The sequence below is a fragment of the Bos grunniens genome, chromosome 2 (assembly GCF_055505025.1).
Source record: "Bos grunniens cultivar Pamir isolate PY7600 chromosome 2, Bosgru_T2T1.0, whole genome shotgun sequence".
NCBI lineage: Eukaryota > Metazoa > Chordata > Mammalia > Artiodactyla > Bovidae > Bos > Bos grunniens.
Window position 1 is genome coordinate 9,633,928 of NC_141166.1, and position 19,597 is coordinate 9,653,524.

General features: G+C 50.2%; 1 protein-coding gene across 2 annotated transcripts in view; it reads left to right on the plus strand.

Moving 5' to 3' along the window:
- The window catches only part of MAN1C1 (mannosidase alpha class 1C member 1), a 152,638-nt gene that overhangs the window by 60,344 nt on the left and 72,697 nt on the right, over positions 1 to 19,597 (plus strand). For both annotated transcript variants that reach the window (XM_086328636.1, XM_086328632.1), the window contains exon 2: positions 5,491 to 5,587. In XM_086328636.1, coding sequence (XP_086184762.1) covers positions 5,491 to 5,587 — 97 coding nt within the window. The remainder of the gene's footprint in view (positions 1 to 5,490; positions 5,588 to 19,597) is intronic.

Consider the following 19,597-nt stretch of genomic DNA (forward strand, 5'->3'; position numbering starts at 1 on the left):
GGCCCTCAGGGAAAAGCAGATTTGGATTGATTAAGAACTTTGTGAAACTCAGCAGTTGAATGAGCTGCCTGGTAAGATGGTGAGCACCCCATCACTCACAGTGTTCAAAGAGAGGTTACTTAGCCTTTTATTAAGGAGTTTGCACAGGGCAAGAGGTGGCCAGGTCACCTTTCAGGCCTTAGTTCAGTTCAGTCGCTCAGTCGTGTCCAACTCTTTGAAACCCCATGAATCGCAGCACACCAGGCCTCCCTGTCCATCATAAACTCCCAGAGTTCACTCAGACTCAAGTCCATCGAGTCAGTGATGCCATCCAGCCATCTCATCCTCTGGCATCCCCTTCTTCTCTTGCCCCCAATCCCTCCCAGCATCAGAGTCTTTTCCAATGAGTCAACTCTTCGCATGAGGTGGCCAAAGTACTGGAGTTTCAGCTTTAGCATCATTCCCTCCAAAGAAATCCCAGGGCTGACCTACTTCAGAATGGACTGGTTGGATCTCCTTGCAGTCCAAGGGACTCTCAAGAGTCTTCTCCAACACCACAGTTTAAAAGCATCAATTCTTCGGCACTCAGCCTTCTTCACAGTCCAACTCTCACATCCATCCATGACCACAGGAAAAACAATAGCCTTGACTAGACGGACCTTTGTTGGCAAAGTAATGTCTCTGCTTTTGAATATGCTGTCTAGGTTGGTCATAACTTTCCTTCCAAGGAGTAAGCGTCTTTTAATTTCATGGCTGCAATCACCATCTGCAGTAATTTTGAAGCCCAGAAAAATAAAGTCTGACACTGTTTCCACTGCTTCCCCATCTATTTCCCATGAAGTGATGGGACCAGATGCCATGATCTTAGTTTTCTGAATGTTGAGCTTTAAGCCAACTTTTTCACTCTCCACTTTCACTTTCATCAAGAGGCTTTTTAGTTCCTCTTCACTTTCTGCCATAAGGGTGGTGTCATCTGCATATCTGAGGTTATTGATATTTCTCCTGGCAATCTTGATTCCAGCTTGTGTTTCTTCCAGTCCAGCGTTTCTCATGATGTACTCTGCATATAAGTTAAATAAGCAGGGTGACAATATACAGCCTTGACATACTCCTTTCCCTATTTGGAACCAGTCTGTTGTTCCATGTCCAGTTCTAACTGTTGCTTCCTGAACTGCATACAGATTTCTCAAGAGGCAAATCAGGTGGTCTGGTATTCCCATCTCTTTCAGAATTTTCCACAGTTGATTGTGATCCACACAGTCAAAGGCTTTGGCATAGTCAGTAAAGCAGAAATAGGTGTTTTTATGGAACTCTCTTGCTTTTTCCATGATCCAGCGGATGTTGGCAATTTGATCTCTTCTGCCTTTTCTAAAACCAGCTTGAACATCAGGAAGTTCATGGTTCATGTATTGCTGAAGCCTGGGCTTGGAGAATTTTGAGCATTACTTTACTAGCGTGTGAGATGAGTGCAATTGTGCGGTAGTTTGAGCATTCTTCGGCATTGCCTTTCTTTGGGACTGGAATGAAAACTGACCTTTTCCAGTTCTGTGGCCACTGCTGAATTTTCCAAATTTGCTGACATATTGAGTGCAGCACTTTCACAGCATCATCTTTCAGGATTTGAAATAGCTCAACTGGAATTCCATCACTTCCACTAGCTTTGTTCGTAGTGATGCTTTCTAAGGCCCACCGGACTTCACATTCCAGGATGTCTGGCCCTAGGTCAGTGATCACACCATTGTGATTTATCTGGGTCATGAAGATCTTTTTTGTACAGTTTTTCTGTGTATTCTTGCCACCTCTTCTTAATATCTTCTGCTTCTGTTAGGTCCATACCATTTCTGTCCTTTATTGAGCCCATCTTTGCATGAAATGTTCCCTTGGTATCTCTAATTTTCTTGAAGAGATCTCTAGTCTTTCCCAATCTATTGTTTTCCTCTATTTCTTTGCATTGATCACTGAGGAAGGCTTTTTTATCTCTTCTTGCTATTCTTTGGAACTCTGCATTCAGATGCTTATATTTTTCCTTTTCTCCTTTGCTTTTCGCTTCTCTTCTTTTCACAGCTATTTGTAAGGCCTCCCCAGACAGCTATTAGAACTGCCTAAACCAGAAGCCAGGGACAGTCCATCTCTAAAGCCAAGCCCAGGGGTTGCCCAAGGCACACAGCACCAGTTCCAGGGTCATCCTCTTGCGTCCTCATGATCCTACTTGTCCATCAGGACGTTTGGGTGCCCGTGAAGCTCCCCTTGGGGCTTCCCTGGTGGCTCACGTGATAAAGAATCCACCTGCAGTGTGGGAGATCTGGGTTCGATCCCTGGGTTGGGAAGATCCCCTGGAGGAGGGCATGGCAACCCACTCCAGTATTCTTGCCTGGAGAATCCCCACGGACAGAGGAGCCTGGCAGGCTGCAGTCCATGCGGTCGCAAAGAGTCGGACACGACTGAGCGACCAAGCGCAGCATGCACCCAGAAGCTCCCCTTGAGACACATGCCTTCTCCCGAGCACTTCTGTTACTCCGAAGACACACCCCCTTTCAAATTTCCACTGAGACTTGAAAGATGAGCAGTTGGCAGGGAAGCGGAGGGAGGGGACTGGGGAGCACTCCCATAATGACTGCACCCCAAACTGTGGTGAGCACAGGACAGGCCACCTGGTAGGTTAGGGCGGGTGGGGAAGAAAAGTAAAGACTGCCTGGCTGTGACCTTTCCCGTCACCCCTGCTCATCCAGCGCCTGGGCTGGCGACCCAAGGTGCAGGCGCTAGGCTGAGCTTTCAAGGGTCTGTGTGCCCCTGGGCACGTGTGCGTGTGACCGAGCAGCTTGATTGCCTTCCGAGTCCTGTCCCAGTGACGCAGGGATTGTGTGTGCCTTCCTTCCTCTCCATTGATTGAGAGGACTGTGAGAATGGGCCATGATCCAAACATCCCCACGTCCCTGCAGTGACAGCTCCTTTGAGAACACGTGGATACCTCTGGTTCTCTTAATTACTCCTGCACACCCACTTCCCTCTCTCTCTAGTAGGTGGGGCTTGGGGTGGGGCTCGGTCCTCGCCCTCCCGACCACCGACCTCCACTCCTGCTACTGCCATCTATGTTGGAACCGCCTCCTGCTGCTCCCCTACCCAGCCACCTCCCCCACGACTTAATTGAGGGCCTCCCCCCCAGAATAAGAGAGCCTGAGGGAGGAGGCTGGTCTCCCTTAAGTGCTCGTACCCGGCAATTAGTTTCCCTTATTGCCAATTCAAGATAAGTAGAAAATAACAGAGGAATGGAACCAGGACCCAAAGCCTGTGCCAAGTGCTTGGCATGCATTACCATGACATTCACATGTGTGTCTCATGGGAAGCCACAGAGCAGGCCAGGCACGGAGGTGGGATTTGCCGGCCTGGGAGTTGAAAGGGCTGTACACCACCAGTCCTGCTGACTGTGCCTCCCTGACCACCTTCCATCTCGGAGCCTCAGTTTCATCATCCCTGAAGTGGAGAGATAATACTAGATTATGCTAGTATATGATTTTATGGAGAGCGCAGGTCACAGCCCTGGCAGGTCTGCCCTCGGCCTGTGTGTTCGGGCCCCAGTGGTGAGCATGGCAGTCGTTACTGTCTAGGTGTGCCTGGAAGACGTGGCTTGGCACGAGGAGCGGAAGAGCATGGAGAGTGCAGAGGGCGTTGTCCAGAAAGACAGAGCTGAAGCAGGAAGGTGGGCCGGGAGGCCGAAGGAGAAAAGCAGACGGGTGCCGGACAGTGTCCGGAAGTGAGCTGAGAAGTAGGAGTAACACACACAGTAGACCAGTGGTTCTCAGGTGTGGCCCATGGACCATGGGGAGTCTCTTAGCCAAAAATCGCAGGTCCCACCCCAGACCTGCTGGATCAGAAACTCAAGGATGGGGCCCAACAGCCTGTTTTAACAAGCTCCCCAGGTGACACGGATGCAGTCCAGGTCTGAGAACTAATAAGGTGGATGAGAGGAGGGGAGGATGGATAAGGCTTGGAGAACTCAGTGGGCGTTTTAAAGGCTGAGCAGGAAGGAGGACTTGTGTTTATTGATCGCTTGCTGTGTCAGGTCGAAAACTGGGCATTTCCAGCTACTTGCTTTCATTTAAACCTTTCAGGATTGTGGCAGAGCAGGCCTTGTTATTCCCATCTCAGAGATGAGACAGCTGAGGCTTAGAGACTTTTAGTCACTTGCCAAAATCAAAGAGAGAGTGGCAGAGAGAGAATTAGAAGCCAGGCCTCTCTGGCCCGGAAGCCTGAGTTCCTTCCACTAGCCCAGGCTGCCTCCCACCTCCCTGTCCCTCAGGAGTGCCTCCACTGCCTGGCCTGGCCCCTTCCTCAACCCCATGGTCACCCCAGAGCTCTGCTCAGCTGTCCTCCTCCTTCAGCCTGCTATCAAAGGCAAAAGGCAGACCTGGGGAGGGGCGGGGTAGCAGGGCTGGGGACAGATGTCGCCTTGCATCCCTCCAGCCTCCAGTGCTAAGCGCAGTTAGGGGACAAAGGTTCTTCTGTGATGCTCCCAAGGGGCTGACATAATTGACCCAATGGTGGTGTTCATGGTAAAGAACCCGCCTGCCAATGCAGGAGATGTAAGAGATGCGGATTCGATCCCTGGGTCAAGAAGATCCCCCGGAGAAAGGAATGGCAACCCACTCCAGTGTTCTTGCCTGGAAAATCCCATGGACAGAGGAGCCTGGCGGGCTACAGTTCATAGGCTCACAAAGAGTCGGTCATAACTGGAGTGACTTAGCACAGTAGGAACTCATGCACGCACTGGGAGACAAAGCTGACAGATACTCGTTGCCAAGACCTGTGCAGGGTGCTTTGGGGAAACTGAGGCAAAGAAAGTATAGTTTAATGGCTTTCAAGAGTTCATGGTCCAGAGCCAGTGAAGCAAAAACCAACAGTGACCCCCTGGGGGTGCTTGGAGGCCTGAGACAGCCAAGCCCAGTGTTGGAGGAGTTCAAGGAGACTCCTACAGTGACATCAGGGAATAGACTTAAGACTTCGGGCCACAGGGCATGCTCTCAAGTCCTGGCATTCTCACTGACTCACTGGATAACCCCAGGCAGGTTACCTCCTGTCTTGACCTGTCTCCTTATCTACAAAACGGGAGTTAATCCTTCCCACAGGGGATGGTTCTATTAGATTCTAACAGACATCCCTCAGGGAGTTTCATTTCCTTCCCTTCAAAGGGTCACCTTAAGTCCAAGAAGGCTTCACAGAGGAGCTGTCTTTCCACGATGGCACTCACATCCGGATGGCCAGAAGGAACTTAGTATCGTTTGTGTCATCTCTGCGGAATCTGTGGGCAGACGCAGCATGCGTGGGGTGGTCTAAGGAGAACGGTCTTCCAGGTGTAACTATGAAAATGATGGGGAGAGGAAGCTGTCTTTCTCAGCGTGGAAGATTGTTTTCGTAATGTGGTTTCAAATCTCGCTGCAGGAGGCGAGGCCGTGCGGCCAGCCCGTGCTGCCGCGACTCTCCACGCTCAACCTCTGTCTCTGCTCTTCCTTACAGATGATGCAGTTCGCCTGGCAGAGCTACAAGCGCTACGCGATGGGGAAAAACGAGCTCCGGCCCCTCACGAGAGATGGCTACGAGGGGAACATGTTCGGTGAGCTGACCTCGGGAGAAGCCCTGCCCCTGGGGGCCGAGCAGTATCCTTGCTCGGGGACAGTTTTATTGTTGGCATTTTCGCCTCCTGAGTGGTGTCCCTCTTTCTCCAGACCTGGAGGCTCCTAAGTGTGCGTTCCCTTCGGGGTTGTCTAGGTTGCTGAGCCTTCTAGGTTTGAGGAAAACCCACATGCTTCTCCCTCACCTCAAACTCTTCTTTCTATGCACCTGTTAATTTTCAGAGCAGACAGACTTGGAAATGTGAGTGGGGACAGTGAGTGGTGGACACGTGTTTCCACAGAGAAGGCAGGCAGATCTGAAGGACACAGAGGATGGGGTTTAAATCCGCTCCTTCAGGCGGCTGTAAAATGATCTGCGATGTTTGCCTAGAGAAACCAGACACGCCTCTGATAAACTGGGCATGCACACTGCCTTGAGGGTCTTGGGGGCATGTCTGTCGCCGGCCGGCTTGGTGAACACACAGTCACGTTAGGGAGCCCCCCAGGTGCCGCTGCATGTTGGCAGCTTGAGTTTGACCTGCAGCCTCACTGCGCGACCTCTCTGCCCTTTGCCACCACGAGATCTCCTCACCCAGAGCCTCGAAAGCCCCTCTCAGCTGGAGAGTCTACAGAGTGCCTCATTGTCAGCACGGCTTCAGGTTTCAAATGTAATTCCTGGACAAACTGCCAGCTCCCTTGTCTACAGGCCTTTCACGTGAGAAGATGCTGGAGGCACCGGGCTTTCTTCTTCCCTGAGAGACAGGAGCTATTTGGGCAGAGCGGGGCTGGAGACAGAAATTCCTCACCTGTATTTCCCAATCCTCAGAAGCACAGACTCCTGACACTGAGACCCAAAGACCTAAGTCAGATGAAATTCTCCAGAAAAATTTCAAAAGCAGGTTTACAAAGAGAAGCCTCCCATGCGTATTTGTGTTATGTGAAAAGAGACCCAGGATCTACACCAGGCAGCATCCTGACCCTTCTGGCTGTTCAGACAGTTCACTTCCCTTGGGTAGGAGGGTGGGATTTGGGTGAATCTTGCTTTTTTTCCCCTAATTATGATAGGCATGTAGGGGATAAGAGAAAGTATCAAAAGTGTAACGCTGGCAAAAAATAACTCATTCTACCACATAGACGCAGCCTCTGTGGACATCTTGGCTTTGTTGTTGTTCGGTTGCTCAGTTGTGTGACTCTTTGTGACCCCATGGACTGCAGCATGCCAGGCTTCCCTCCCAGAGCTTGCGCAAACTCATGTCCATCAAGTCAGTGATGCCATCCAACCACCTCATCCTTTGTCGTCCCCTTCTCCTCCTGCCTTCAGTCTTTCCCAGCATCAGGGTCTTTTCTAATTTGTCAGCTCTTCACATCAGGTGGCCAAAGTATTGGAGCTTCAGCTTCAGCATAAGTCCTTCCAATGAATATTCAGGATTGAATTCCTTTAGGGTGGACTGGTTTGATCTCCTTGCAGTCCAGGGGACTCTCAAGAGTCTTCTCCAACACCACAGTTCAAAAGCATCAGTTCTTTGGCCGTCAGCCTTCTTTATGGTCCAACCCTCACATCCATTCACGACTACTGGAAAAACCATAGCTTTGACTAGACGGACCTTTATCAGCAAAGTAATGCCTCTGCTTTTTAACATGCTGTGGCTTATTTCCTTTCAATCTTTTCTTCAGTATTCTCTTCCTTCTTCTCTATATAATATTATGTTCCTTCTTTTTTAATGTTACATCATGTGTTTCATTAATTCATGTAAAATTTTTCATAAAGAATATTTTTAACGGGGAGACTTCTCTGGTGGTCCAGTGGTTAAGACTCTGCCATGGCAGGGGGCACAGGTTCGATCTCTGGTCGGGCAACTAAGATATCCTACATGCCATGTGGTATGGCCAAAAAAAAAAGAATATTTTTATTGGATACAGTTATTGCATTGATGTGCCATAATTCATTTGACCATTCCACTGATGTTGGACAAATGTTCTTTCCAATTTTTCACCAATAGAGATAGCACATTGTTACCATCTTTGTGTACAAAATGTTGTCTTAGGACAGGTTTGGAGAGAGGACTCCTGAGTTGGAAGGAGGAAGGCAGATATTTCTTTAACCTCAAGTATGAAATGTGTGGATTCCAGTTTTGGAGGCTCACTGCCCTCCCTGCCCAGATCATGGAGCTTCCCCAGTACCTGCATCAGCCCTGGGGAAAGATGGCCAGTGTGGCTCTCATCAGAGTTGTTAGAGCTTTGGTTACTAGTGTCATCGAGGGAGGTAATCCTTTCCTCTCTGCACAGGGTGCAAATATTCAGGAAACTGGTGGAGGTGGATGGGGGGCTGTTGATTTCTGAAACTGCAGAGCGTGGGCTTAGCTACTGCTGTGACCACTCATGGCGATAGAGGGAGCACCCATGGGGAGCATACTGGGAGGAACTGGGCTGAACCAAGTCCCATTTTATGAAATTCCTCAGGGCCTGTGATGTACATCTCAACCCTCCAACCCCTTTCCCATCACGGAGCCTGAGGGAGAGAGGACAGCTGGGAACAATGCAAAGAAACCTGGATCTTGAACCAGGAGACCTGGGTGCAAGTCCTCACTCTGCCCTGAACTATCTGTGTGTCCAAGTCCAGGTCACTTGACCTCTCTGGGCTCCTGTTCATTCATCTTTCACGCTCGGGTTGCTACGAGAGGGTGCAAGAACACCCTGAACAAAGGGCCAAGTGTGTAGGAGTGATTTAAGACTCCCACTGTAGTACATGTGGTTGGCAGTTGCCCAGGTGAGCCCACGGCGGGTGCTGAGGCCCCTGTCTCCCATGAGCAGCCTTGGCAAGGCCCTGGGTGCCCCGTCACCCCATGCCCGCAGCAGTCCCGGCAGTGAAGCGAGGCCTGCCTTCTGCAGCCAGCAGTTGAGCCGCAGTGGGCGGCTGTCTCCTGGGAAAAGAGGACACGCAGGGCCCCAGGCACTGGGCAAGGGGAAACTAGCCTTGGTTTCTTGCTCTTTCACTCAGCAGCTGCTTGTTTAGCGCCACGTCTGGCGCTGACTGCTGGGGACGCGGGGGTAAATGGTACAGCGATAACTCCACCAGCTCTGCCAAGATGTACACTGGGAACCCTTCCTTGGGGCCCCTCTGGGGTCATCTAGGTGCTCTCAGAATGAAGGACAACTAGAGGGGATCAACAGACCTTGTCTGGTTTGTGGTTCTGGGCCCCTGGAGCCCAGCAAGTTCAGATTGACTTCACTATTTCCTATCTGAGTGACCCTGGGCAAGGCGTTTCTCCCTGAGCCTGAGTTTTCTGTAAAGTGGAACTAATGGAAACATTATCCCAGGGGCTTCCCCAGTGGTCCAGTGGTTAAGAATCTGCCTGCCAATGCAGGGGACATGGGTTCGATCCCTGGTCTGAGAAGATCCCACACGCCATGGAGCAACTAAGCCCATGTGCCTACTGAGGCCACACTGTAGAGCCCATGAGCCCCAGCTACTGAAGCCCACATACCTAGAGCCCATGCTTTGAAACAGGAGATGCCCCTGTTCTCTGCAACTAGGGAAAGCCTGTATGCAGCAGTGAAGACCCAGCACAACCCCCAACCCCCAACAAAAAAAAGTAAATAAATCAATCTTTAAAAAAAAAAAAAGGAACACATTACCCCAGCCCAGCCCAGGGCTTCCCGACAGAACTGTCTTAATAGGTGGTAGTTATGCTTATCATTGCCACCAATGGATCTGAGATACAGAGGCTTATGGGAACACCCCCGGAGGAGGAGGGTTTCGGGGCATTTGAGAAGCCTGGAGGAGGTTCTAGTTTGGGTTGGACCCTTGAGGGACTTGGAAGCCAGACTATTCTAGAAGGTAGGAGATGAACTGGCCTGAATTAAGCTGCTTGTCACACCACTGCTGCTTTTGCTGGACTCATACGGGCTTATGGGTGGCATCATTCCTGGGCTCTGGCAGCCTCTGTCATCAGTCACCTCACTGGAAGCTGAGCCCTGCAGGGCATGGTCAGCTGTCAGCCATCCCCACCCTGCTCTGCCCAGCTGGGTGGATGTTTGGGGTCCCTGAGCTGCATGCTGGTGTGTGTTGGTCTGGCGTGGGCTCTGACATCCTCCCCGGGCCTGCAGGACCAGGAGAGTTGCATACGGGGAGGAGTGACGGGGTCACGCCAGTGCCTGGCTCTGCAGGATTTACAGGGGCTGCAGCCAGGACATCGGACGTGGAGCCTGGGCTCCACATGGGGCTGTTCACCTAACTGAATCTCTCCTCCCTGCCGCCCGTGTGTCCCTTCCTGAATCTGTTCTCACTTGGAGAGTCAGACCTCTGGGTGAGGCACCTCTCAAGCTAGCTTTTGTGTCCTGAGCAATTGAGTGTTAAAGTAGCTTTCAATTCACCGCAGTCCTGCTCTGCAGATCCTGCCAGAAAATGCCCTCAAGACCCTAGAGCTGGCTGCCAGCAGGGAGAACATGGCCTGCTCCTCACGGGCACACCCGACACGCAGTGGCAATGCTCTCATCACTGTGAAGTCACAGAGGTGAGCCCGCCACTTGAAGAACATATTCGAGGAGGAGAGTGTAGAGGACCTGCCTTAAAGCCGCTGCTGGGGATGCAGTTCGCTCAGTACTCAGAGGCCCAGCCTCCTTACCTGTAAAAGGGGCTGCTGCTAGAACCTGGGGCAAGCTGAAGAGCACGGACTCTAAGACCGGACAGCTTGGGCTTGCATGCTACCCTGCCACTTCCCAGCTCTGTGACCTTAGGCAAGTTTCTTAACCTTTCTGGGCCTCAGTTTCCAGCTATGAAGTGGGGACAGTCGTGTCGACTCACAGGATTGTTTTGAGAACTGAATGAGTTAATACGTGAGAAGTGCTTGTATCCATGCCTGGCACATAGGAAGCATCCTTCAGTTCAGCCACTATGAGGATGATGTAAGACCCGTAGGACAGCGTGCGCTTCTCCCACTTTGACTGGGCTGTGACCAAGTGTCTAGGACTCAGGGACCCACACAAGGACTCCAGGGCTTTCCCAGCCCTGATCCCTCCTGCCCTGTTCCCCGCAGCCCTCAAGTGCCCATGGCAGATCATGAGTGGGCAGGCCACTGGTAGGCAGTGTACCTCTCACCCTTTCAGTTAAGCAGCTTACAGTAGAATTTTTAACAGGGAAAAGTCAAGGGAAGGTTAGGGTTCAAGGCTGTGGAATAAATTGGCCTCCTGCCAGCAGAAGGGCTTCCAAGAGAGTAATGAGACCTCGCACTCAGTGCCAGCTGCCAGCCTTGAACCACTTAGCATTAAAACTCCCAAGAAGAGCAATCGTAAAACCTTCATTCTCCCTCAGCAGTGGGGGAAATCAGTACTGGATACAGAGTCTTGGGAGGTCTCCACCAGAGAGGCCCTTTGATGACAAGTCCAACTCCTTCATCTTAGATGTGGGGAAACCAAGCCCAGAGCAGGGAAGGCACTCTCCCAGGGTGATGCAGCATGCTAATTGTAGGTCTGGAATTTGAACTCTGGAGGCCAAAGTCCCAGCCCTGGGCTCTTTGCACCACCCACTCTGAGATTAGCCCAATTGACAAAGCAAAGCCTGTGGTCCTGGGCAGATCACCACCAGGAGCTGGACTTTCTCAGAACTCTAACAAGAGTAAATTGTCTTTCAGGAGGTGTATGATTTAGGGGCCAAGAGCCCACCTGCTTCCTGTACATATATCACACCTGGCACTATAGCTGCTTTCTCTCATGTCCTCCTCACAGCTCTGCTAAGATAGGAATTATCCACTTATCCCCATTTCACAGATGAGGAAACTGAGGCCTGAAAAGTTTTAGGACTTGCTTAGTCATACAGTAATCAAACAGAGACTTGATCACAGCTCCGTCGGATTCCACAAACCACCAACACTGTCCTGTCTCCCAGTGACTGCATGGGCATCTGTAGAGAAGGGAGTGGAGCCAGGGGATGGTCTCCGGGTGGGTGGTATTGCTGCTTCTGCTCCACTAACCTCAGGGAAGCCCAGACTGTATTTCAGGTCAGGGTCTGCAGCCACCCATCCGAAGGCATCATGACTTATTAGATATCAGTTGACTATACAGGGCCTGGGAAAAACATCCCTCTTTTCTGCCACCATAGGCAAATATTTTATCTCTGCCCAACAGTCTAAAAACACCTACTTGCAAAACACCGTTGGCTGTCAGCATGATGGATTTGATGAACCATGGATTTGAGAACCAGGCCAGCCTGAGTTTGAATCCCAGATCTGCCTCTTACTAGTCATGTGACCTTGGGCCAGATTCTTAAACTCTTTGCACCTCAGTTTCTCCATCTGTACCATGAGGATAATACCTACTTCACTCAGCAGTGGCGAGGAATAGGTAAAAGTTGATGTGTGGAAAACCTGCCCATATGCTTAAATATACTTGCCCATATGCACTCATTAACAGTAAGCTACTGCCATTATTACTGTGTCTATTGTAAAATAATTGTGAGAATAATTACATCCCAAGGAAAACAGCAGTGCCTGGCACACAGTAGGCTCTCGATAAATATTGTCGAATGAATGAATTGCCCCCTGCAGTCTCTGCCTGCCCTGTTTTCCCTGAGGCCCTTCTTCCTGGCCCTGCTCTGCTTGCATCTTCTGCAGCTGGCTTGACCTCCCCCATCACAAGGTGCATTAGGAGTCAGCAGGCTGACCCTGAAAGAGCAGCAGTCCTGCTTAGTCAGCGGCTCTGATCTCGGGCATCTTCTCTTTGGAGGATAGAGGTGCTTGTGTGGCCAGAATATCTGAGCCAGCCCCAGGTGACCCTGAGAGCCCCGGATTGGATTTTGCCTCCACCTGCTGAATTCCTGATAGAACTCCCCAACCAGAGCCCCATTTCGAGGGATGATTTATGGCCTTGGGTGAGTCAAGAGCTAAAATGAACACAGCACGATTTTCAGATCACAGCCCGGGAATGTTTGGCCTTGGCAGAGAGGGGGGAAAAAATCATCTTTGCCTTGTAAACGGAGCAACTATGATGTTGAAGAGGGAATCAATCTAGGCCCCAAGATGTCATTTTTACAATTGTGCTGTGGCGTTTGACTTAGCAGTGCCTTCCACAAAATGTTCACAGTCTCTCTCTCTCTCTCTTTCTCTCTCTCTCTCTCTCTCTCACACACACACACACACACACACGCACACACACTGCAGTGTGGCTGCCAGGGGAACTGCACGCTTTGCAGACCATTCGGGGAAATCAGTCATTTCCCCGTTTTCCACGGATCTCCACATTGTTTCCATGGGTCTCTGAGTCTGTTTCTGGGTGACAGCAGTTTTGACTTTGGAGATGTGCCCAGGCTCAAATCCCTGGTTCAGATTTACCTGCTGATTTAAACTGGACAAGAGACAGAGTTCTCTGAACCTCAGTTTACTCACCTGTAAAGGGGCCAGCAAGCCTTGGTCCTCCCAGTACAGGGCCTGCACTTAGTAACTCCTCATGAAACAGTAGATTTTTCTTCCCCAAGTACATATACACCCTTCCCAGTCCTTTTCCTGTCTCCTGTCTTATCACAGGGCACTTGGACTTATCTGGTTGAAAATGCCATATCCGCTCGTACAAGTTTTGTTTTTCAGAGGTTTGGGTTTTGTTTTGTTTTTCTGAAAAACAAAACAAAACACCAAGTGTTCTTGGAAAATTGATGTCAGGCCATGCCGCTCCCTGATTTTGGCCGGCCGTGGTGCACATTCCTGGCCCAAGCTTGGAGTTTGTTTTGAGAAAGAGCTGTCATCAGCCTCAGCGGAGGTGATGATGTCGCAATTCCTTGGGTAGACTGGGTCAGGCTTCAGGGCAGCGAACAGACCTTCCCGGCAGTCACGTGTCTGAGGAGCCCAGGCTGCTCCATCCGGAGGCCAGAGGCTGTCAAAGCTCAGAGGAAATGGATTAGAAGCAGTGGTCACTGGCAAATGGCCTTTAGTGCAAGGAGGGAAATAGGATGAAAGTATGTACCCCACGCGTGTGAAGGACAGATAGGACTGGCAACTGCTGGTCGGGTTCTGCCCCCCGTGGTGGCCTCCCTGTGGCCTCGAATGACAGATCCACAGTTCCCTGGCCACCTTCTAAAGACCAGAATGTCCATCTGGGTGGTTAGCAAAGCAACAGGCTTACCTCTAAATCAGCCTGCTGGACTTTCAGGCTCTTGGGCAGCTGACCGTTCAGAGCCTGCTGCTCTGCACCCTCCTCCCCGCAAAGATTTTGTTTTTTTTCCCCAAGCAGTTTCTAATTAGGATGCATCTTGGCTGTTTTCTTTTTCTTTTCATTTAAAAGGCTTCCCACCAGCACAGAGCATAATTTATTTCTTTAGAAAATATAGCAGCAGGTTGTTGTAAAAAGAAAACTCAAGGCTCAGAGCTTTGGGTCCACATCCCAGCCCTGGCGCCAGCAGCCAAGAGAGCCGGCGACCTCCTCTGGGCCCCGTCTCTGCTTTAGGACAAAGAGGTTTGCACCCTGGGCTCTCGGTGTCCTCTCTGTGACTCTTGGTTGGTTACTAGGCTGATTCCTTTTTTTTTTTTTTGCCTCAGAGAAGCTATTTGGGATATACTGATTCTCTTGAAATCTGAAATTTTAGTGACAAGTCTTGCTCCTGTTGGGCAGGAGTGAGTCAGGGTATCTATTCCCAGAGGAAGTTACTGGCGATGCATAAGATGATTCATATTGAAACTGACATTGCCTCCTGAGAGTGACGTGTTCCTGCCCAATTTCCAAAGACCTTCCCTTCCTTGGAAACAAGGCAGAGCCCACAGCAGACAGCCAGCCTTCTTTTCTTCGCACCACATTGATGGCAAGTACTTGCCAAATTTCCCAGCAAACTCAGTGACAAATAGGTATGTGAATTCACAGAATCTCAAGACTGTCCGTGCCAGCTGGAGTCTTTGAAACCATCTGGTCCAGTATCTAAAGATGGGGAAAGAGGCACAGCGGGACAGGGGCTCTCAGGAAGGCCTGACAGCCAGGACTTGAACTCTGGTCCTGTGACTTGAGCCATCATCTTTTTAATTAAATACTTTAAAAAAACTGAGATGTAACTTAGAATAAAACGCCCAAATCGTAAGTGCGCAGTCCAGTGAGCTTTACATGTAGATACACTCCCATAACCACCCCCACAGATCAAGACAGAGAGCATTTCTGTTATCCCTAGAATGTTCCCCCAGTACTTCCTGGTCAGCGGTCCCCAAGGGCCACAACTGTTCTGATTTCTATCACCTTACATTTGTTTTGTCTGCTTTAAAAGTTCCTATCATGGACTTCCCCGGTTGTCCAGTGGAAGTGGAGTCCAGGCTCCACGCTTCCAGTGCAGGCGGGGCAGGTTCCATCCCTTGTCAGGGAACTAAGATCCCACATACCTCAAGGTGCAGCCAGAAAAAAATAAGTTCATATCACTCTGTATGTACTTTTATGGTTTACTTTCTTTCACTCATAATTGTATCATGAAGGGTTCATTCTTTTTCAAATTTACCCATTCTACTGTTCCTGGACATCTTTGTTCCCAGTATTTGGTAATTATGAGAAAGCTGCTATAAACACTTTTTGTTTATTTTTTTGTTGAAAATTTAGTGATTGATTATATTTGCAATTATCACCACAATTAGTTTTAAAACATTTTCGCTGTCCCACAAGGAAACTCTGCACCCTTTAGCTGTCACTCCCCATTTCCCCCCAACCCTCCCTCCCCAACAGCCCTAAGCCACCACTAATCTGCTTTCTATCCCTTTATAGATTAGTCGATGTTTTTGTTGTTGTTTAATATATATTTATTCCTGTGGCCGCACCAGGTCTTGGTTGCAGGCTTCAGGATCTTTAGTTGCAGTGTGCGAACTGTTAGCTCTGGTATGTGGGATCTAGTTCCCTGACCAGGTATTGAACCTGGGCCCCTTGAATTTAGACCATGGAATCTTAGCCACTGGATCACCAGGGAAGTCCCCAAATTTGTCTATTCTGAACACTTCCTATAAAAGGAACCATACAAAACTGGCCTTTTGTGAATAGCTTCTTTCACTAAGCATAATGTTTCAAGGTTCATCCAGACAGTAGCAGATATCACTACTTTATCCCTTTTTATTGGCAAGTAATATTCCTTTGTATGGGCATGCCACATTTTATTTATCCATTTAGCTGCCAGTCGATGTTTGGATTGTGTCCACTTTTCTTTGGATGTTACGAATGATACTGCTATGAACATTCATGTGTAAGTTTTTGTATATGAAATGTTGTTTTTATTTCTTTTGGTATATGCCCAGGAATGGAATTGCTGAGTCATATGGTAACTGTATGTGCAAATTTTTGAGGAACTGCTACTGTTTTCCACAGTGGCTGCACCATTTACATTCCTATGAAGAGTATTTGAAGTTAATGAACACTTTGATATGTGCTTTTTGCTGGAAACAAGCAGTCATCTATGTTGAGATCTACCCAGGGTTTGAATTGCTGGGTACTTCTGTGTTCATATGTTGAGCTTTAGTTGAATGCTGCCAGCTTGCCAGAGAGGATAAGCCAGCAGTCCGCCAGCTGTGTGTGAGGTTCTGGCTCTACGATCCTCACTGGTGCTTGCTGTCCTCTGTGTGCTCAGTATTAGCCTCCTGCTGAATGCTGCCTCCCTCCGAATCAAAATCCCACCACACCCCACGTTCAAAGCGTCAGCTTCCTGGGCCTATGCTCCTCAAGGCAGAGCCGCCCTGTGCTGCTGCCCCAGCCCTGGTGTGGAGCTGACCCAGGCCTGGTGTGGAGCTGGCCCCTGCCTCTCCTGCCTGGACTTACTGGTAGATGGAGGCTCTCAGGCCAGCCAGCCTCAAGTGCCTCCTTGCAGTGCAAGGAGCGGCCAGCAGTGGCTTCCTTCACTCTCCACTCCCCACAGTGTCTCCCCAGCACCATGGGTGGCCTCTCCACTTCCCAGCCCACTTGGCTATGACACACAAGCCAAGACGGTATGAACTGAAATTTCTCTAGTTCAGTTACTGGCTAGGAAAGGGGTCTTAACAGAGAAAATACTGACGTTGGAGTCAGGAGACTTGAGTTGTCCAAACCCCAGCTCTTCTGCTAACTCACTGGGTAAGTGGAAGTTTCCTTTCTGAACTCAGTTTTCTCTTCTGTGGACTGGGGGTGACAGCACCTTCCTGGATCACAGGAGACCATTTCTTTATCTGCCAGTGATCATTCTGTGCCTACTGTGTGCCACTAGACCCCGCTGTAGACACAGGGCAGGTGCCAGGGAGCAAGATGGATGCCCACATGGATGTCCCAGGCTAGCAGGGAGATGCATGCATGAACTTGTAGTTTCAGTTAAGGCAATATGAGTGCTGTGAGGTATAAGCTCATACCAAGGGCTCCTTAACTTACCCTTGGAGGCATGGGCTTCAGAAGGATTTCCTGAGTGGGGAGGGGACGTGGCCTCTACTGAGGCCTGAAACATGAATGGAGCGTAAGAGCAGGGTCATGAGTACAGAAACACACGTGCAAAGACTTCAAAGGGGAGGTTGAGCAAGACTACGGCCCTGCTGCTGCTGCTAAGTCGCTTCAGTCGTGTCCGACTCTGTGCGACCCCATAGACGGCAGCCCACCAGGCTCCCCTGTCGCTGGGATTCTCCAGACGAGAACACTGGAGTGGGTTGCCATTTCCTTCTCCAATGCATGAAGTGAAAAGTGAAAGCGAAGTCGCTCAGTCGTGTCCAACTCTTAGCGACCCCATGGACTGCAGCCCACCAGGCTCCTCTGTCCATGGGATTTGCCAGGCAAGAGTGCTGGAGTGGGGTGCCATTGCCTTCTCCGAGACTATGGCCCCTTGGGGTCTAAAAGGTGTTCTTTGTGGATTGAGAGGGTGAGGGCATGGTGAGAGACCCTCTGTGGGCAGCTGGCGTATTAAGGGAGTCCTATGAATGCTTCCCAGTGTTTTTTCCCCACCCCAGACCCCAAAAGCCAGGAGACCTGGCTTCTTAGGGCTTCTCAGCCACCAATCTGCTGTGTGACCCAGGCCAAGCTCCTTCCCTCTCTGGGCTCATCTCCCCACCACCTTGGACCTCTGGCATACGGGCTCTCGTGTTACTTCTAGGTCCTAAAAGAGTAGGGTGATTGGACCACTTTGAAGTGTGTTTCAGCCTGGCTGATCAGCTACAGGGGGAGAGGGGCTGCACGGGCCGTGGTGGCCACTCCTCTGGAGGGTGGGGGCCGGACTTCACATCCCCCCACCTCCCCGCAGGGGCCTCTGAGGCCAGCGGAACGGTTCCCTGCTCTGCAGAGGGGGCATAAATGGTCAGCATGAGAACCATGCAGGGATCAATAGGAATTGTTGAAAAATTCTGAAAAGAGCCTGGAGGAGGACAAAAGGATCCGGAAGTGTGTTGTCAGCACAATTTGAAGCTAATACTCAAGTTTGTTTTTCTTTTCATCAAGTCTGAAAGGCGGTTTGAAATCCACTGCTCTTATTTTGTTGTTTTTTTTTTTAATGACTGGATAAAGCACAATTGTATTTTCTCCCCCAGTAACTTTGAATTCTGGGAATAGACCATGTGGGATAATTGCTGTTGTCTAATCCCACCGATGACCAAGCAAATGATTGGGACAGGGAGGAAGGGAGCCATCATGCCCGAGGCCGTCTGCCTGCTTCCTACATCTAGCAGCCAGGGCTCCACTCCCTAAACAACCCATTCCCAAAATAGCAGCTGCCCAGAAATGTGTCTGGATGTTATTTTGCAACAAGCAACTGAGAACACGGGGACGTGGAGAGTTTTCATTCAGCTCTGCAGATTTGCATTGAGTACCTACTATGTGCTGGGCTCTGAGCCAGGTCTGGAGCAGGGAAGAGGGTGCAAAGAACAGCGTGATGAGCTCATTGGAGAAAAGACAAATGATGTCTGCTTGTACAGCCGAACAGAACGTGGGCGCCTGAATGACGCAGCTGCAAGAGAGGACTTCAGTTTTGACTGAGGGCTGCTGAGCAAGTTCTTGAGACTATGTGAAAAGTTTTCATCACATTCCCCACGTTTCATTGCTGGGGAGTCACAGAGACAGTGGCACTTAGGAGGAGTCATACGGAAGGAGGCAGCACCTACCCCAGAGTTGCTCAGGGTTTTGAGAGACACCCGTGAAATCTCTGTTACAGGCTGGGGAGCAGCTCAGACCAAGGTCAAGGGGTCCTGCTGGGTAGAATGTTGGTGCTCAGACACAAGGGTGGTTGGTGGGAGTGGAGATGGAGGGGTGCAGGCTTGAAGGGAAGAGATCTTGTCTGAGCATCCCATATCCAGCCAGGCATTCCCTGCACAGGGCCTAACCTCTCCCTGACATGCAGTGCCTGGGGCTTACAAAAGTATTTTCATTTTAATTTCTTTTCAAATCAGAAGAAAATGCAAATATAAAATAATGAATCCAGCTTCTTTGTACCAATGCAACCGTAAAAGATTATTTTGAGTTGTTTGTTTATTTATTTTACCAAGGTTGGACCTGTGAAAGTCGGGTTGGGAAAGCCTGCAGCTGCTCACTGTCCACGGGAAGGTCTTCCTGACAAGAACTGTTATCAGGAATGCTGGCAGTACACCTGCCAAGAGCCCAGGGTTTTTTGTCTCTGTTAGAACTGGGCTGGCAGGAGTCGCTGCAGGTGCCCACCTGCCAGCACAGGAACCTTCTCGTGAGTTTCGTTTTTTCCTGATGGTGCCTCTTTGAGGTGTGGGTGTAGCGAGGAAGCCAAGGCTCTGAAAAGAACTAACCCACCCAGGCCTGCAAAGAGACAGAGCCGCGGTTCCAAGCCAGGCTTCTCTGCCTCCGAAGCTCCCCCGTCCTCTTTCTTCTGCCTCAGGGACTGAGCCCCCCGTGGGCCAGGAGTCCCTGCGTCACCTGCCCTGTGTGACACCAGCGTGTCATCAGGTCCAGATAGTGCTTTGGGGTGTCAGGGGACTAGTGAAGGGCAAAGACGGGCCGTGTGTGTTTATTGATTAAAAGGAGATTGCCGTGGAGATTCTGTTGACACAGCTTGGCCTTGGTCCATGGTGTCCCTCTGCCCTGCCTTGGGCTGAAAAAGTGAAGCC